Source organism: Gymnodraco acuticeps, unplaced genomic scaffold (genome assembly GCF_902827175.1).
Source record: "Gymnodraco acuticeps unplaced genomic scaffold, fGymAcu1.1, whole genome shotgun sequence".
Lineage (NCBI taxonomy): Eukaryota > Metazoa > Chordata > Actinopteri > Perciformes > Bathydraconidae > Gymnodraco > Gymnodraco acuticeps.
The window spans coordinates 2356028-2370944 of NW_022992126.1; the positions used below are offsets into that span (position 1 = coordinate 2356028).

General features: G+C 39.9%; 1 protein-coding gene across 11 annotated transcripts; it reads right to left on the reverse strand.

The window, feature by feature from the left end:
- Positions 1 to 174: 174 nt before the first annotated feature.
- suz12b (SUZ12 polycomb repressive complex 2 subunit b) lies at positions 175 to 14683 on the reverse strand. 11 transcript variants are annotated; one of them, XM_034203417.1, is made up of 17 exons: positions 14378 to 14683; positions 13981 to 14125; positions 13369 to 13415; positions 13218 to 13282; positions 13022 to 13090; positions 11253 to 11302; positions 10441 to 10526; positions 10108 to 10339; positions 9161 to 9254; positions 8973 to 9078; positions 8674 to 8851; positions 5647 to 5735; positions 5146 to 5289; positions 3754 to 3911; positions 3290 to 3488; positions 2478 to 2557; positions 175 to 1962 (listed from the first exon to the last, which is right to left on the reverse strand). In XM_034203417.1, exons 1-17 carry the CDS (start codon positions 14390 to 14392, stop codon positions 1647 to 1649), a joined length of 2073 nt encoding a protein of 690 aa, XP_034059308.1. In that variant the 5' UTR covers positions 14393 to 14683; the 3' UTR covers positions 175 to 1646. The 11 variants fall into 11 exon arrangements, with proteins under 11 accessions (XP_034059308.1, XP_034059303.1, XP_034059305.1 ...); XM_034203412.1 differs by having other exon boundaries at positions 175 to 1980; positions 14378 to 14682; XM_034203414.1 differs by having other exon boundaries at positions 8964 to 9078; positions 14378 to 14682.
- Between the last annotated feature and the right edge of the window lie 234 nt (positions 14684 to 14917).

Genomic DNA, 14917 nt, shown 5'->3' on the forward strand with positions numbered 1-14917 from the left:
CAATTAATAACACATGTCATTCTTTATATTATAACATATACAGTATGTCCTTTATAAGTCAAGGTCCACGCGGATTCAAATTGAGTTATTATTCAACTGGAATTGCCAGACAGTCCACGATAGAATGTAATAATGACTAGTGTCCATAAATCACTCAAACATGACAGCCATGAATAAGGTCAAATGTATTTTATTTCTTTAAATATAAAAGTCCCCCTAACCAGAGTGTACATTTTTTTTTTACATAAAATGGTGAACATGTCAGATGAAAACAGAAACCTTCCATGAAATGAGGAGTATTGTCAATTTAGTTGTCCCATACAGCCAGAAAAGAGATGTCTGTTGAACCGAATGAGTGTTGATGTGCACCAATTTAGGTGCACACAAGAAAACACAACTACAGCTGCTTTTTATGTTGTGGAATGAACAAGAGAAAATATGCTAAATAATATACAGAACTAAAAGACTGATGAAATATTCCCCTTTGGCATAAATTGCACCCAACGGGACATAAAATTGACTTGGATCTGAAAACCAAACATCCAATAAAGAGCATATCGCGTTGAAACTTAAAAAGTGATCCGATTCATACCGGGACAGAGTTAAACATTTGATGAGATTACGTTTCTATCAATAGCTTCCGACATTCATGTTGAAAGAAAACTAAACGTGTTGAAAGCTCAAAGTGAAAACAAACTCAAGCAATCAGAAAAAGTTGATCACTTTTATCTTGAATGCTATGCATGATAAATGGGATGATGTGCTGCTGGTTGTTTTACGTAAATAAAATATTCAGAAACAGTGATTTCCCTGGCTTTCCTTTAGCTGTTATCAATGCAGGCCGAAAGGCTTAGGGGTGATGAAGTAGGAGTTTTAGCATGGACCCAAACCATAATTTAATGTGGTTCCAGATCCCAATGCTTACAGTACAGTACTATTGTCATTGCAACCATTGGGTTCCTAACAAGCTCTACAGGCTTTATATAATCTATAACTTGGTGGCAATAGTGTGGACTTTGACTGTAACCGTCAGACCCTTAAAAGGAAGTCTCATTCACAACAGTGAAATTGGACCCCCGAAAGTGTCTCCACTGATGACACTGGGAAAGCTGCATTTAACATTTGGTGCAGCAGGAATAAAAAAAGAGGAAACAATTTCAAGGTAAACTCTCTAAATACAAACACCAAGTGCTAAAATAATCAGCTAAAAGGGTAAGTTCTCAACAAGGTTATTGTGTATGTGTACAAATAATTAAGAGTGACAATGTTACCAGTAAATTTTTAACTGTAGTCATGATGCAGTTGTCTATCACATACCAAAGGCGGTCGCGCCACATTATCCGACCGTTTGTTCACTCTCTCACCCAAAGACAGATAGTTCAATGGCTCCTACAAAATGCACATTAAGTAGGTTCAACTCACATTCCACAGTCCTCATAATCTTGGTTTGTGTAGATGTGGGTGATATTTGGTTCAGTTCACAAGTTCCCAAAACTTGTTTACCTTGTATACTGGTCTGCTTGTGGTCAGATCCTCCGCTGACCACTTCTGCCACCTATCTAAGCACCATAGAGTTGGAAATGTTCATTCAGGATGAAACGAAAAAAACAAAACAATACGAGAATCATTGATCCATCCATCCTTCATCAGTCTGTAAGTGTGCTTTTTGTCCTCTTGCCCAGTTTCCCTGCGGTGGAGGGGGTGACGGTGCCGTTGCAGGCTGCTGCTGGTACCAGACTCTGGCCCGGCTGCGCCTCCTCCTCTGTGTCTGGAAGCTCCTCCTGGATCTGTTTCAGACGGGCCATGGCATGGTCGATGGTGGCTGTGCTCACCAGGTTGAAGTCGTGCATGCTGACTAGATGCAGGAGGAAGTTGCGGCAGAGTTTGCGGCGGATTATGTGAGCTCCATTGTTCTCCGCGAAATGCAGGATGGCCTGATTCATCTGGTTATCTGCTATGAAACTGGAGAAAAGAGGAACTCTAAACAAGAGTAGAGCTGCAAAGATTAGTCCTACTGTATATGTGACTAAGCAAACGTTATCTGTCAAGATTAACATTCATAATGATACACATTAACCAACGATTATATTGCTTAAAGCTTAAAGGTCCCTTATTATACTGTTTTTCATCAATATATTATAGTTCTCAGTTATATACAAAACATGGCTCCAGGAGGAGATTCAGGTGATAAGGTGGGGGGGGGGGTTACCTTGGTTGGTTATTGGCTAATGGTTACACAAGCCAAAAAACCTTTATGACATCATAAAGTGGCCAAAATCAGATCAGCTCATTTTCAGACAGGTTTTATATAAATGGATCAGGACAAAAAGTGAGCGAATATTTTTTCCTGAAACTTTCAGAATCTCTTTCCACAGAGGGGACACATGTTGATGTATAAAAGACGTGAAAGTGAATTTTGCATAATAGGGGACCTTTAAGGAATACTTCATGAAGATGCAGTAATGTTTCCCACGTACCCATACTTCATGACGTGCAGATTCCACAGCTTCATCACTTCCTTCTCTCCTTCATTGACATCTGTGAACTCATCCAGTTGCTGCAGGTAAGAAAAGATGTGAGATTAGGGTGATGCAAAAACACTGATGACTAACTACCATGCACCATGGTTATTCGCAGTGTAATTTATTGTTTATTAAAACCTTTGCTGTTATCTCGACAAATACCCACATAAGCACATTCTAATGAAAATTGGCCTTGAGAGCAATGGAACAACTTTAAAAAGCAATATTAGCAGAATCAGGGAATCAATACTAAAATATATAATTGTGTACGGGCGTTAGAGCAAGCTGAAGATGTGTTCTGTGTTGTTCAATAGTTGTTGCTCTGAGCATCTTTAAGTTATTTATGGCAAGCAGGACTGACCCAAATGCTTTGAATCTTTGTTGCCATGGTAATCCGACACCAAAATCTATATTCACTCAGTATGAACCTCCGAAACACTCACACGGACAAACCATTTTTATGAAATTGTTACCAAAAAATGAATGTTGTTGTCAATCTAAATCAATGACAATAAACCCAAACGTGCGAGTTCACAATAAAACAAAATCCATGTCATGGCAGAACGTGACACGGGGATAAAACGGTAACACCACCCATCCCTACTCCTAATCAAGAACAACTGGTTAATTATACACAGGTGTAAAGACTCAGCCAAGGTGAGATGATAAGTTTGTTTTTCTTTGTGGGAAATTGAGCTCAAAGTGTGTGTATACCCAGTTCAACAGTGAGCCAGAAACCAAACAGCAGATGAGTAATGGCTCCTCACCGTGGCAGTCTTCTCTCGGAGCCAGTCTGGATCCCTCTCGTCCTCGCTGTCCTCCTCCATCTCCTGGGGCCGCAGGGGCATGCAGCTGTCACTGTGGAAGTACAGGCGGTTGTGTCCGCTCACATAAGTCCTCTGCTGCTCCAACTCTCCGTCCTCAGTCTCAAGGAACTCTGACAGACTCGCTTTGATCCTTTTGGGCCTAGTGGACAGGAGAGAGAAAGCATCTTTTTGTAATACTCCCTCCTTTATTAGATATTACATATGCTGATACGGAATACTGCCACAATCTCTTGGTCTTAGTCTGTTTTGAGCGGGCTCCCTGCTCATGACAGCTCCTAGATGTTCATTTAATGAATTACTAACTCAACCAGACTGTGAAAATCAGATTTAACTGATAAGTTAATTGCATTGTCCAATTTGAGTTCAATTTAAACACCGCTTCTGAACGGAGGTCACAAGTTTACCTGCAAACCAGTATGTGAGTTACAGCCGTCCTCTTAACGGGGCCGTTGCGGCTGAAAGCGAAGCCGGGCTGGCTGTGGATGTCCTGAGGGTTGCCAACGTATGAGCCGTCATAGCTCTCATTGATGGACACGTCTATCCGCGCTCCTTTGGGGTGAGGCTGCAGAAAAAAAACAAGTACAAAAAGAAAAGGAACATCAGTGAAACTCTTAAAGAAATTTGCTTTAAAATTAGGGGCAGGTTATCATTGTTATACGTGTGATTTCTCACTTAAGGGAAAGCCACATTGTGCTTTGGATAAAAGTGCTGCTCAGACAGAGAAACAAGGGTTCCCTAGGGAAGACAGCTTTGTAAGAGAGTAGAGAGGGTAAGAAAAAGGAATGTTTAGCTGCTATTATAAAAAAGTAGGTACAATAGTTTTCCTAGACCCCTTGTTTATCTGACCGTGATACTGCCCTGCAGTCAGGTCAGGTGCAGACAACAGATCTGTTTAAGCTGTAAATAGCTCAGAATTAAGCTGCTAGGCAGATTACAGAGAAAGGATACAGGGCAGTCTCCCATGTCTGTATTCAAAAATGAATTATGTGAGGGTAGTCTCACTACCTGGCAGGCCAATAGGAGTTATTTATTGAAACAAAAACCTAGTAAAGATGCAGATTTGAGGAGCCTTTACAATGTGGCCCAAGTTACGAGAATGATCATTGAAGCACCTTATCTAGCAGGTTTAAAAAAGACACATCAACAGTAACCTACATGGCTAATAATGTTATATATCTTTTTACTTTATTGGTCTAGCACATTTTCCTATTGTGGCTATATATGTGTAACGACCTGCAATTACTGCTGGGACAATATATAGTCAGACAAAAGTAGTTATCGTTGTTGTGTCAAATTATCATATCATATTATCACATATAAGCATACATCATGTCTTTTACTCTGTTAAATTGTATTTTTTGTGTGTGTGTAACACACATATGTGAAGGACTGACATTCCACAGGGGGAAAAGGGATTTTTGCAAATGGTTATAGGGCTGGGGGTTTTATGGTTTAATGGTGGGGGTGTTTAGAAAAGCCTACGGTAGTTTATGGGTGGGACTAGTTGGCTACTTCCTTTCATGAATATAGTGTGACTGTTACTGTATTCTAGGTACAGAACCTCTTTATCCTCTGAAGATTAAGTTGTTCTGTCCCTGCATTTGAGATCGATTTCACTTGTGTTTTGACTTTCTTTATTAAATACAACAAAAGACAAACTTTATCAAAGAATCATTTATCAGAATTTCATCCACAATCGTGACAGGCCTACTTAAACTTTGCTACAAATCAGGTGGCGTCTTGTTAAGATGAGCAACACCACACACACCTACAGACAAACACATTGGGTTTCTTACCACGTAGTTGAAGATGAAGCGCGAGTGAGACATTTTGAGGTGTTTGAGCAGGCTGTAGAGTTTGCTGCAATTCAGGGTACACCAGGGACAGTGAAGGTCATCTCTCGCTTCTGTTTGCTGCCGTGTGTTATTGTTGTACAAGAACTAAACATGGATATATTGCATTAGTTACAAGGTAAACAAGAGGCTCAGGTTCCATCAGATGTAAATTGATGATTCTATTCTATTCTAGCATAACATCAGCGTTACTGTCACATTTTGCTACACAGACCATAAGGACTGAGTGACACACAGGGTCTGAACAGTGAAACATGTTTTTTGGCTACATTTATGAACATTGTACTAGTCTAGATGTACATTTATAAACCAGTTAAACTCTCAAAATGTGACAGTAATTCCAAACATGTGACATTATACGTACATTTTGAGCAACCTCACCAAAAGACTCTTGTTAATCAGTGTCCCAGGCCCAGTTGTGTTTCTTACTGTGTTGTGGTGTACCTGATAAAATATACGTAGCTTCTGCCGCGGCTCACACAGGACCTGCTCTTTCCTCGTCTGAATGTCTGTGCACACTGACTCTTTCACTGCTGACGGGAACAGATGAACAGGTTACTTCTTTGGACAATCGCCAAATCATCACTTTGATTTCACACATTTAAACTGAGACAAACAAGCACACATTTCCCAAACATTTAATACACAACATAGCAGGTTTCATCTCCATGTTAACGTTATTGCTTTTTAAACGTAGGTGATTTAACTGGTTTATTACACGTCGAACAGATAACATGACCATGCAATATTTGGCTGATTTTTCCTTTCATTCCACAACCGTTATTAAGTTCAGTTTAATTAGAGGGGAAACCTTTTTTTTATAAATATTTCTCATGGGATGCATCAGCAAGGGATATTAGAACAAATTCCTCTGCTGTTGAATTAATGTTTCTCTGTGGCTTAATTAATGACCAGTGCTAAAGAGATCCTTGACGTCATTTCAAATTTCTCAACCTTTGAGATAGAGATGTCCCGATCCGATCACGTGATCGGGGATCGGAGCCGATCACTTGATTTTTAAAAGATCGGAATCGGGAGAAAAAGATCGGGAATCCTTTTTTTTTTTTTTTATAATTTTTTTTTTTTTTTAAATTGTATTTAATATTACAAAACAAAAATGACCATGTTCACGTCTTAAAGTCATCCTGAGGCCTTAGTTTTGGTTTAAAATGACACAACATCATGTATGTGTTGCTTCTCTTGGGCTTGTTTTCAGACCTGGTTTCTTATTTCTCTCAAAGCTGGCAACAGAGTGGGCGCAGTGTCTAATAGTAGCAGTAAGCTAACGAGAGGCTTCGTTCAGCTGGTGACTTCGGGACAGAGAAAATGTCAGGAGTTTGGAAGTATTATAAAATTGAAAGCGAAGGCAGTGTAACAGCCAGATGCAATGTTTGCAAGGTGGAGGTTCCGCGTGGTGGAAAGAACAGAGCTACGTTCAACACGACCAATCTAATACGCCACCTGAGAAACAAACACCACCAACAACAACACGGCGAGTACACGAGGGCTGTACCCGAATATCCAAATATTCGTTCGTTGGAGTACTATTCGGGTTTCAATTTCGTTATTCGGAAATTTGTTTTTTAATTTTTTTCCCAGTTTTTTTTTCAAATTGAATTTATTGAAATCTCCAATATCAATGTAAGAGCTTGTGCCTCTTCGGGGGGTGCTAACACTTAACCATAAACGTTATCGTTTACTTTCTCTGTCTTTATATGTAGATATTACTTTTCTCCGTCACGTTGTTTCCAAAGCAACAACAACTTCCTGTCAACAGCGCTAACTCTCCTTCAAAATAAAAACATGTCCATAAATAGGAAGCCAAGCCAAATTACACTTAAGACATACAACTGCAACGAAAGTAACACACACAATGCGATATCCTTTTCAATTTCAAAGAACACAAATTGGGTTACAAACATTAACAAATAACTATAAAACAACAATACTGTAGATAGAATAACAAAATGAATGCAGTGAATACACGTGTTGAAGTGGTTCGCTGCTGATTACTATTGAATTGTGTTACTCCAGTAAGATGGAAATATAATACTTTTGTTTTGTTAGTGCACTATCTGCACTCAATTTGTTTATATGGTTATTTTGTGGTGGACCACTGATAAGCTTTATTTTGTTTTGATCCAATGCTGCACAACTGAACTGATCCAATGCTGCTGTGAACAAAAGAAGCTATATCCATGTTGGATAGAATGGATAGTTGGGTACTGTCATTTAAATTAAAAAAATAAACTTGAATGCTTTTTTCCTTTTTTTTCTCTTAATGCATTGCATAAAGATCGGATCGGGAAAAATCGGTATCGGCAGATTTTCAAAATCAAATGATCGGAATCGGATCGGGAGCAAAAAAAGGTGATCGGGACATCCCTACTTTGAGACCCTAATATACATATCCTCTTAGTTTATAATTAGAAACAGTATAACATAGAATTCTGCTGTCTTTGTTGCTCTTAAACAGTAGGCAAACATTTTGTTTGATACTAATATACAGACTTCATGCATGACTTCTACTGACTCATGCCCCTTTCACACCAAAGCGTTTTCAGCGGCGGCTCGGAGCTAAAGCCTGAAAAGTACCGTTTTGTCCTCTTCACACCGCAGCAGCGGCGCCTCTTAGCTCCGGAATCCGGTTCGTTTACAGCTCCAAAAAATTGTCGGTCTAGAAGCAAGAGCTCCGGAGCTAAGAGGCGGGCCGCTTACGTCTCTCTTACGTCGAGGCAGGGGCATGGGCGGGATCAACCTCCTGAACAACAACAAAATGCCTGCGTTTTATCCAGTTTGTACACAACGATGGAAAGAGCATAACCATACAATCGGTGAGGGATTTCCGCGCGGTTTGGATTTTATGAAGCAGACATGTAAACGGTTACGTCATGACGCAAACGACGAGGCAATACCATCCCGGTTCTGAGTGGTGTGAACAAAGCGGGAGCAGAAAAGGGCAACCGGAGCTGAACCAGAAAAGCTCTAGCTCGGAGCTACAACGGGAAAGGCGCTGGTGTGAAAGCCGCATCAGAGCCTTTTTCAAAAGAGTGACATGTTAATTTGCCAGCAGTTACATAGTCAAGTAAATATTGCACAGACTCAACAGCAATGACTTGCTGGCAGCCTACTGCCAGATTCAGTTACAAATAAACCATCCCACATTGGGCGGAGAAATCAAAAACCATGATCCATTTGGCTTTTTTCAGAGAATCTTGACTGAAATAAATAGATTTTATTGAGGTCTTTGCTTGGTATTACCTAGACGCATTTGGAATAAGGCAGACATGTTCACTATGTACTATTCTTCCCATCATATATAGACAGATGTGTTTTGCCCCTTGTTCTTAATAGAAACATATTTAATGCAATTCAAGTGATTTCCAGACAATGATATTTATATCCTCCTATTATTCTAATTCAGCCTCATCTTATAAGGTTCAAGCTACCCTGCGTTGTTTATGTACTTACTCATGAGGGCAGCTCGGTGATTGCTGGTTCTGGTCTCCATGGGGCTGGAGCTGTCGGAGTTGCGTGTAGCGAGGGGTTTTGCTACTGGGGCAGTGGACTTTCCGCTAGCATCGCCTGTCCAACGCAACATGAACTGCAATGTGGGTCCCTGAGAAAAGGTCTCAAATGGTGGCCGTTTCTGCAGGACAGTAATAAAGAGTAATGTCAGCAATGTGTTGATGTGAAGATGAAAACAAAGACAAGAAAGGAAGGCTTACAGGAGGAAACCCTTAAACACGTTATGTACAAACCTCCCCCACCTTTCCATCGAGAATGGTTTCCCATGTAGCGCGCTTCTTGCTGACAGGGCTGTCCTCCATCCCTTGCATCGACACTTCGTACTCTCCATCCAGCAGCTGCAATCTCCTGCAGATTAAAAGCAATGCTTTCTAAAAAAAGGTACAATCAAAGGAACGACAAAACAGTGATCTTAAAACTTAAATCTTACCTATTCTTATCGAAAACAGTCATCTGTGCAACAAAGGTCTCTGTGGTCTCTCCTTCTCTATGGGATGAACTTCTTTTCTTTCTACTAGGAGCATCTGTAACTTATTTGCACAAGAACAAAATACAAAAGTAGTGTGAGATATTTCATATCAAACCAGCAATTATTTGGGTTACATCTATCTATCTAGCGTATGCTTGATTTACACTGCATGGCTCAGCCCGATTTACTTCAGGTACCAGCCCCTGAAAAAGCACAAGCGGGAATATATAATGATCGCAATAGCAATGCCGCATGAGAGTATAGGTAGTGATATGGCTTATTGTGCGTGCCATAAAAAAACAAAACAACAATCAGTGGTAGGCACTGAGTTAACTCCACCTTCTTGTATCGGCTCAGCCACGGACGTATAAAAAGACTAATCCTAATGATTATTGCCTAATGGTGCGAGAAGCCAAAATGGCTCAACTACTTAATAATGAAATTGCCCAGATTTTCTGCATCTATGGGGCCTTATAGCAAGCACACCAGGGTTCCACTTAACTCCACTTACCAGATATTCAGTCTTACTGATATAAAGGGAGGTAGAAAATAACTCCAATGTCAGCCATTTGTGCATTTTACAACAGTTACGGGCTAGCTAACACAAAAATAATAATCTGATTTACAGACACATCTTTCCAAATTAATGTATATGGTAAAAAAGATATTTGGGCCTAATGGCACCACAGGACGGACCTAGAAGTGATAATTTCAGTTTGAAGAATTGCATTTATTTTTGGAACGGTGGACGGCGTAGAACACAAACTTTTTCTAATGGAAAACCAAAAAAAGAGTTGAGCTGTGCAATGCAGTGAAAACTAAGCAATCGTCTCCTTATGATGATCTCATAACAACAAACTGTACTTGGTCAAAACAGATAACAAAAGACTTCAATGTGGATTTCCTACCAATGTTCTCGTTGGCCTCTCCATTGACCAGGCCATTGGTATCCCTCCTTCCTGTGCGTGACACCCTGAACAGGAGCGAGTAAGACTTGACCATGTGGCTGTTGCTGGGCTCAAACTCATTGCTGGAGACGAGTAAGGAGGGGTAGGAGCCATGCTTGGTTTGGTTACTCTCAGGATTCAAAGGCACTTGCTTTTTACCTGTAGGCACTTGCTTTACCGGGCAGCTGACATCCTGAAAGAAAAACCAACCAAACTTAATTTAACAAACAGCACGAGTAAGTAAGACAACATGACTGGCTGCTCAAGTGAGAGACTGTTAATATGTTACTTTACCTTGCGTTTTTTATGGCAGACTTTGACAAGTAGCACCTCTAAAGACACAGAATTTTGTTCATTTTCTGAATTCTGAGATGGCTTTTCTGTAAGGAGAGAAAAGGTTCAGTTCAGTGACAGTCCTTATACAGGGTATATGCAGGAATCCTGAAGTCAAATGTAATACCTTTTAAGACCCTTTTAATACATTTTAAGACCTCATCGCCACTTGGAGTTTTAACCGGTTTACATTGGCGACACACTTTACCTCACATTTACTATACAGTATTGATTGTCCTTCCTCCTTATCTTCCAACCATTTAGACGCAAACTTGCATTTCCCCATAACGATGTTGTTTAACAACTGGCGTAAACGGACCTTCGCGCGCTATCAAGCAGTGAGCGTGCGATGTCCTGTTCAGATGACGGCAAATCCAACGGGATGCCAGAAATAAACTACACAGAATCACACTGCACACCTATGCAATGGTTACATTCAGGCACACTTTACAATACAACCTCTTTGGACAATTTATATACTTATTGAAAACAAGCTACAACATTTAATACCTTGGAAAATGCCGTTTAATACTTTTTAATAGCCTTAATTTTCGCTAAATTGATTTATCAACTTTTAATACTTTTTAAGACCCCACAGACACCCTGTTATATCCCTTTTAGATACACAACAACATAATATTAAAGTGAAACACACATGATTGTCAGAGCATAACTAGAGTCCAAACAAAACAAAAAACTCAACTTTGATTTGATTTATGTTATCCCTTTGAACAAATTCACAACACACAAGTAGTTAAGTAAATCCTGCTCACCATCCTTATGGAAGAACCCAGTGAATGTTAGCTGTAGATGTGAAGACAAACTGAAGAGAAAAATACGAAAGTGAAAATAGGTCAAATCAAGCGCTCATACTATTAAAGGTATGTAAGTTTGAGAAACCGGCTCGAGATACACTTTTTGTTATATTCCATGGAATGCTCTTAACATCCCGATAGCAATGAATATCTTTAGTGCTTTGACAAAAAATCCATAAAAAAAATGTAATCTGTGGAAGCCGTAGTACAGTGGTTCTCAAATGGGGGTACGCGGACCCCTAGGGGTACGTCGCAGTACTGCAGGGGGTACGTGAGATTTATTTTATGTTAATGAAAAAAACAACATAAGTAATGCATTTAAACAAACTACTAATAGTAACTACTTTATTCAAAGGTTTACAGTAATTCTGGATAATAAAATGGGAAATATAAACGGGGTGCTCTCTTTTCCTCTCCCTCTCCTGACAGCCCGTCAGTCTCGTGCAGCTCGCTGAACCTGTAATAAGTGACCCGACAGTAAATAATACACATGATATGTATAACTAGTATAGCTAGTTCCAGAGTAGATAAACTAGCCAAGTGTGTTATGTCTAACTCTTAGTGTATTTAATTTTGCTCCACTCAACGGTCCGTCACAGCGGCGGAGCTGTGATCATGCAGAGCTGCGTGTTCTCCGTCAGCAGCAGCTGATCTGATCTCTCTCTCACGTCCGGTTATACTTCACTCGCGTTTATATCCAAATCTATCAGATCTAGATAGTTCTAGTTAATTATATGACTGCCTGCTTATCAAAGGACCTAAACAATAAGCGTTGCTTGGCAACGGCGTGTGGCCGCAAAGTATAGCGCAGCATTATGCATAATGTTTATATGAGGGGTCAAAATCCCATGCTCATAATATTCTCTTCATTCCCCACGCCCCAAAATAAATAACTAAATGAATAAATATACAAATTTTAGGAAAAGTAAGGAAGTTTGAGCAGTGTGGGTGTTATATTAACAGAGTTATACATATTTCAAAAGGCGAAGTGTAATAACTGCAGTTTGCCTCCCTGTCAGAATGACAAAGATCCTCAGTGAAGCACAAGCCCATGTTTCTCACTACATTGTACAACTTATTAAAAAGATCAGTTCAATGCAACTAATGTCGTCTTAGTGTTATTGCATGATGTTAAAATGGGTTTGCCATGAATTTAGTGATGGATTGTAAACATTTTAAATGTAGCATTTAAGTGTTTCTCAGTTACAAGGTTGTTGTTTTAATAAATCAGACACTGATGGTGCAGCGCCTCTTTATATTAGGCATTTTTTCCTTAAATTGTTTTTGCGCTGATCAGGGGGTACTTGGCTGATTTTTTTTTTCAAAGGGGGTACATTATTGAAAAAAGTTTGAGAACCACTGTCGTAATACTGTAAAAAGTACGACCAATCATTTTAGCCGGCCCGGCTAAAGTAACTGGATGGCCTACCTGCCTGTCAGCCTTCCATCTGTGCACAAACTTATCTCGTGCCCTCATTGGTCATGTGCGGCGTTCGTGTGTTGGAGGAGGGGCTCTGTAAGGAAGTGGCAGATTTTCTCCGGTCGTGTATTTTCAAATTCTAGCGATCTCGAGCCGGTTTCTCAAACTTACATACCCTACCTTTAACATGAATGTTCATATGTTCGTAAATGATGTCAATACAGTTTCCCTAATAATTAAAGTCCCTTGAAAATACTACACCATTAGGAAGGGACACAACAACGCTTGTACAGTAGAGCTCTGTTACCTTGGAGAATCCTGCTCTACCTTCATCCTCTCCACAGTCTGCAACATATCATCCACTTTGAATGTTTTTCTAAGAGGAAAGATGACAAGTAACAAAGGTTCAGAAATAATACATTACAACTGTGACAGAGCATACATCAGATTATACAAAAGGAACTCTATTAATATGTCATAACTGAAAAAACATAAGTTTATACCTTCTGGCATTTGATCGGCTGTTTCGATGAGACATGAAGGTGAGCGTCCTGTGCATAAATATGGGCTGAAAATTGTACAAAAAAGCATTAATTAGTCACTAACTTTTAGTCCGATGGGTAATTAATAACATATGTACAGTAATTCACTCACTGCAATCAAATTCCTTGTGCGGAGGAATCTGTATATCTGAGTTGGTTCTGGAAAAATAAAAAAGTTGTATTATGATATTTGGTAAATATCGCAATGCTGTTACTATGTTTCCTGGTTACGTTTAACCAGGAATCCACTTAAATCTGTAACATAAGCATAACAAACGGGTTGCTCTCATTTTGACAGAGTGCTTCTGCCCAACAACAACAAGCTGCTAATCCCATCCTGAGTCAACATCTAAATATGTCATCCATATTGTTGATTACACATGCCAAAATAAGGGGTGTTAACAGGTGGTGGATTAGAAGCTAAAACAGCCAAAGTTAAACTGACCATATAATAAACTATTTATTTCTTCCAGTCTGTTACGTGCCACCCTTAGAACAGCTAAAATGAAATTAATTTAGTTAGAAAATAAATAATCAATATCTGGAGCTCGCTTAAGGCTGTCAAGTAGGGAGGCCTGTCAGTCAAAAGCCGTTTTTGTAAACAAAATATGCAGCAGCAAAGATAACTAGGTAACAAAATGCTAACTGAATGCACTGAAAAGTTATTCTCGCGTTACCAAGACAGAAAAGTGAAATTACAAAGTGCCGAGTGTTGAAATCTCACTTTCAAAGGCCTGCAGGAACAGCTCATGGTCGGCCTGAATCTGCTCCATCTTCGGCTTCTTCACAGAATTCATCATTGCTGATGAGGCGGGGTACACAGCGCCGTTAGCTTTGCAACTCGCCCCACTCATAATATGTCCTGAGTTCTGCGAGTCAGACGATGGCACATGTTAACACACTCATCATTACAGAACAAATGGTGGCAAAACAACATGTTAGCCGGTAGGCAAATACTCGAGTTAGCAGTCGAGCTAACTAGCTTGGGTAAGAGCACAATGCTAACATGTTAGTTAGCTTGGTATTCCAGCGAAGTATTCATCCGTGTTTTCACACTATGATTATCAAAAATCATAACATCGGCTTGCCCTAAATGTCGGGCATAAATAAAGACAACCCACCCTGGCCGATGGCATTAATTGGTTAGCCTCGCTGCCTCCAGCACAAGCCTGGCAGACTCAGCAGCAGAAACCCATGAAGATGAGGAGGAGGCGACGAGACGCTGGCTAGTTAGCTAGCAATGCTAGCATGGTTTACTAGAAAACAAGCCTCTATATGTCTGAGGTTCTCCAGCATTCAACTGTTATAAATAACGTTTTATATCGGAGCTGGTTGGAGTATTATGGATAAAATGATTTATTATCTTTGTGTAATTTATTCTCGGTTTGGATTCCTTCAATTTGTACTGAACAACAGAGCAGGAGTCAGTTGTCAGCCAATAGGAGACGTACTGAGAGAATCCAGCACTGTGATTGGCTGCTAACCTCCGGAGATAACATACAACCCGCTCTTGCTTTCTGTGATTTTGCGGGAAATCTAGTTGATCAGAAAGCTCATCAAACTCAGCCTACAGCTCAGAGTCTCTTATTATTCAATGTTCCCTTATGGTAAAGCACTTTGTTCTGGATGTTTTAGGAAAAGTGCAAATACATTATCACAAT

What these genes read in the sequence shown, in the direction of transcription:
- suz12b (XM_034203407.1), bottom strand. An exon ending in GTTCCTGCAGGCCTTTGAAA is followed by an intron (nt 13,416 to 13,980) that starts GTGAGATTTCAA and finishes TTATTTTTCCAG; the next exon opens with AACCAACTCAGATATACAGA. An exon ending in ACTGTTTTCGATAAGAATAG is followed by an intron (nt 9,079 to 9,160) that starts GTAAGATTTAAG and finishes TTTAATCTGCAG; the next exon opens with GAGATTGCAGCTGCTGGATG.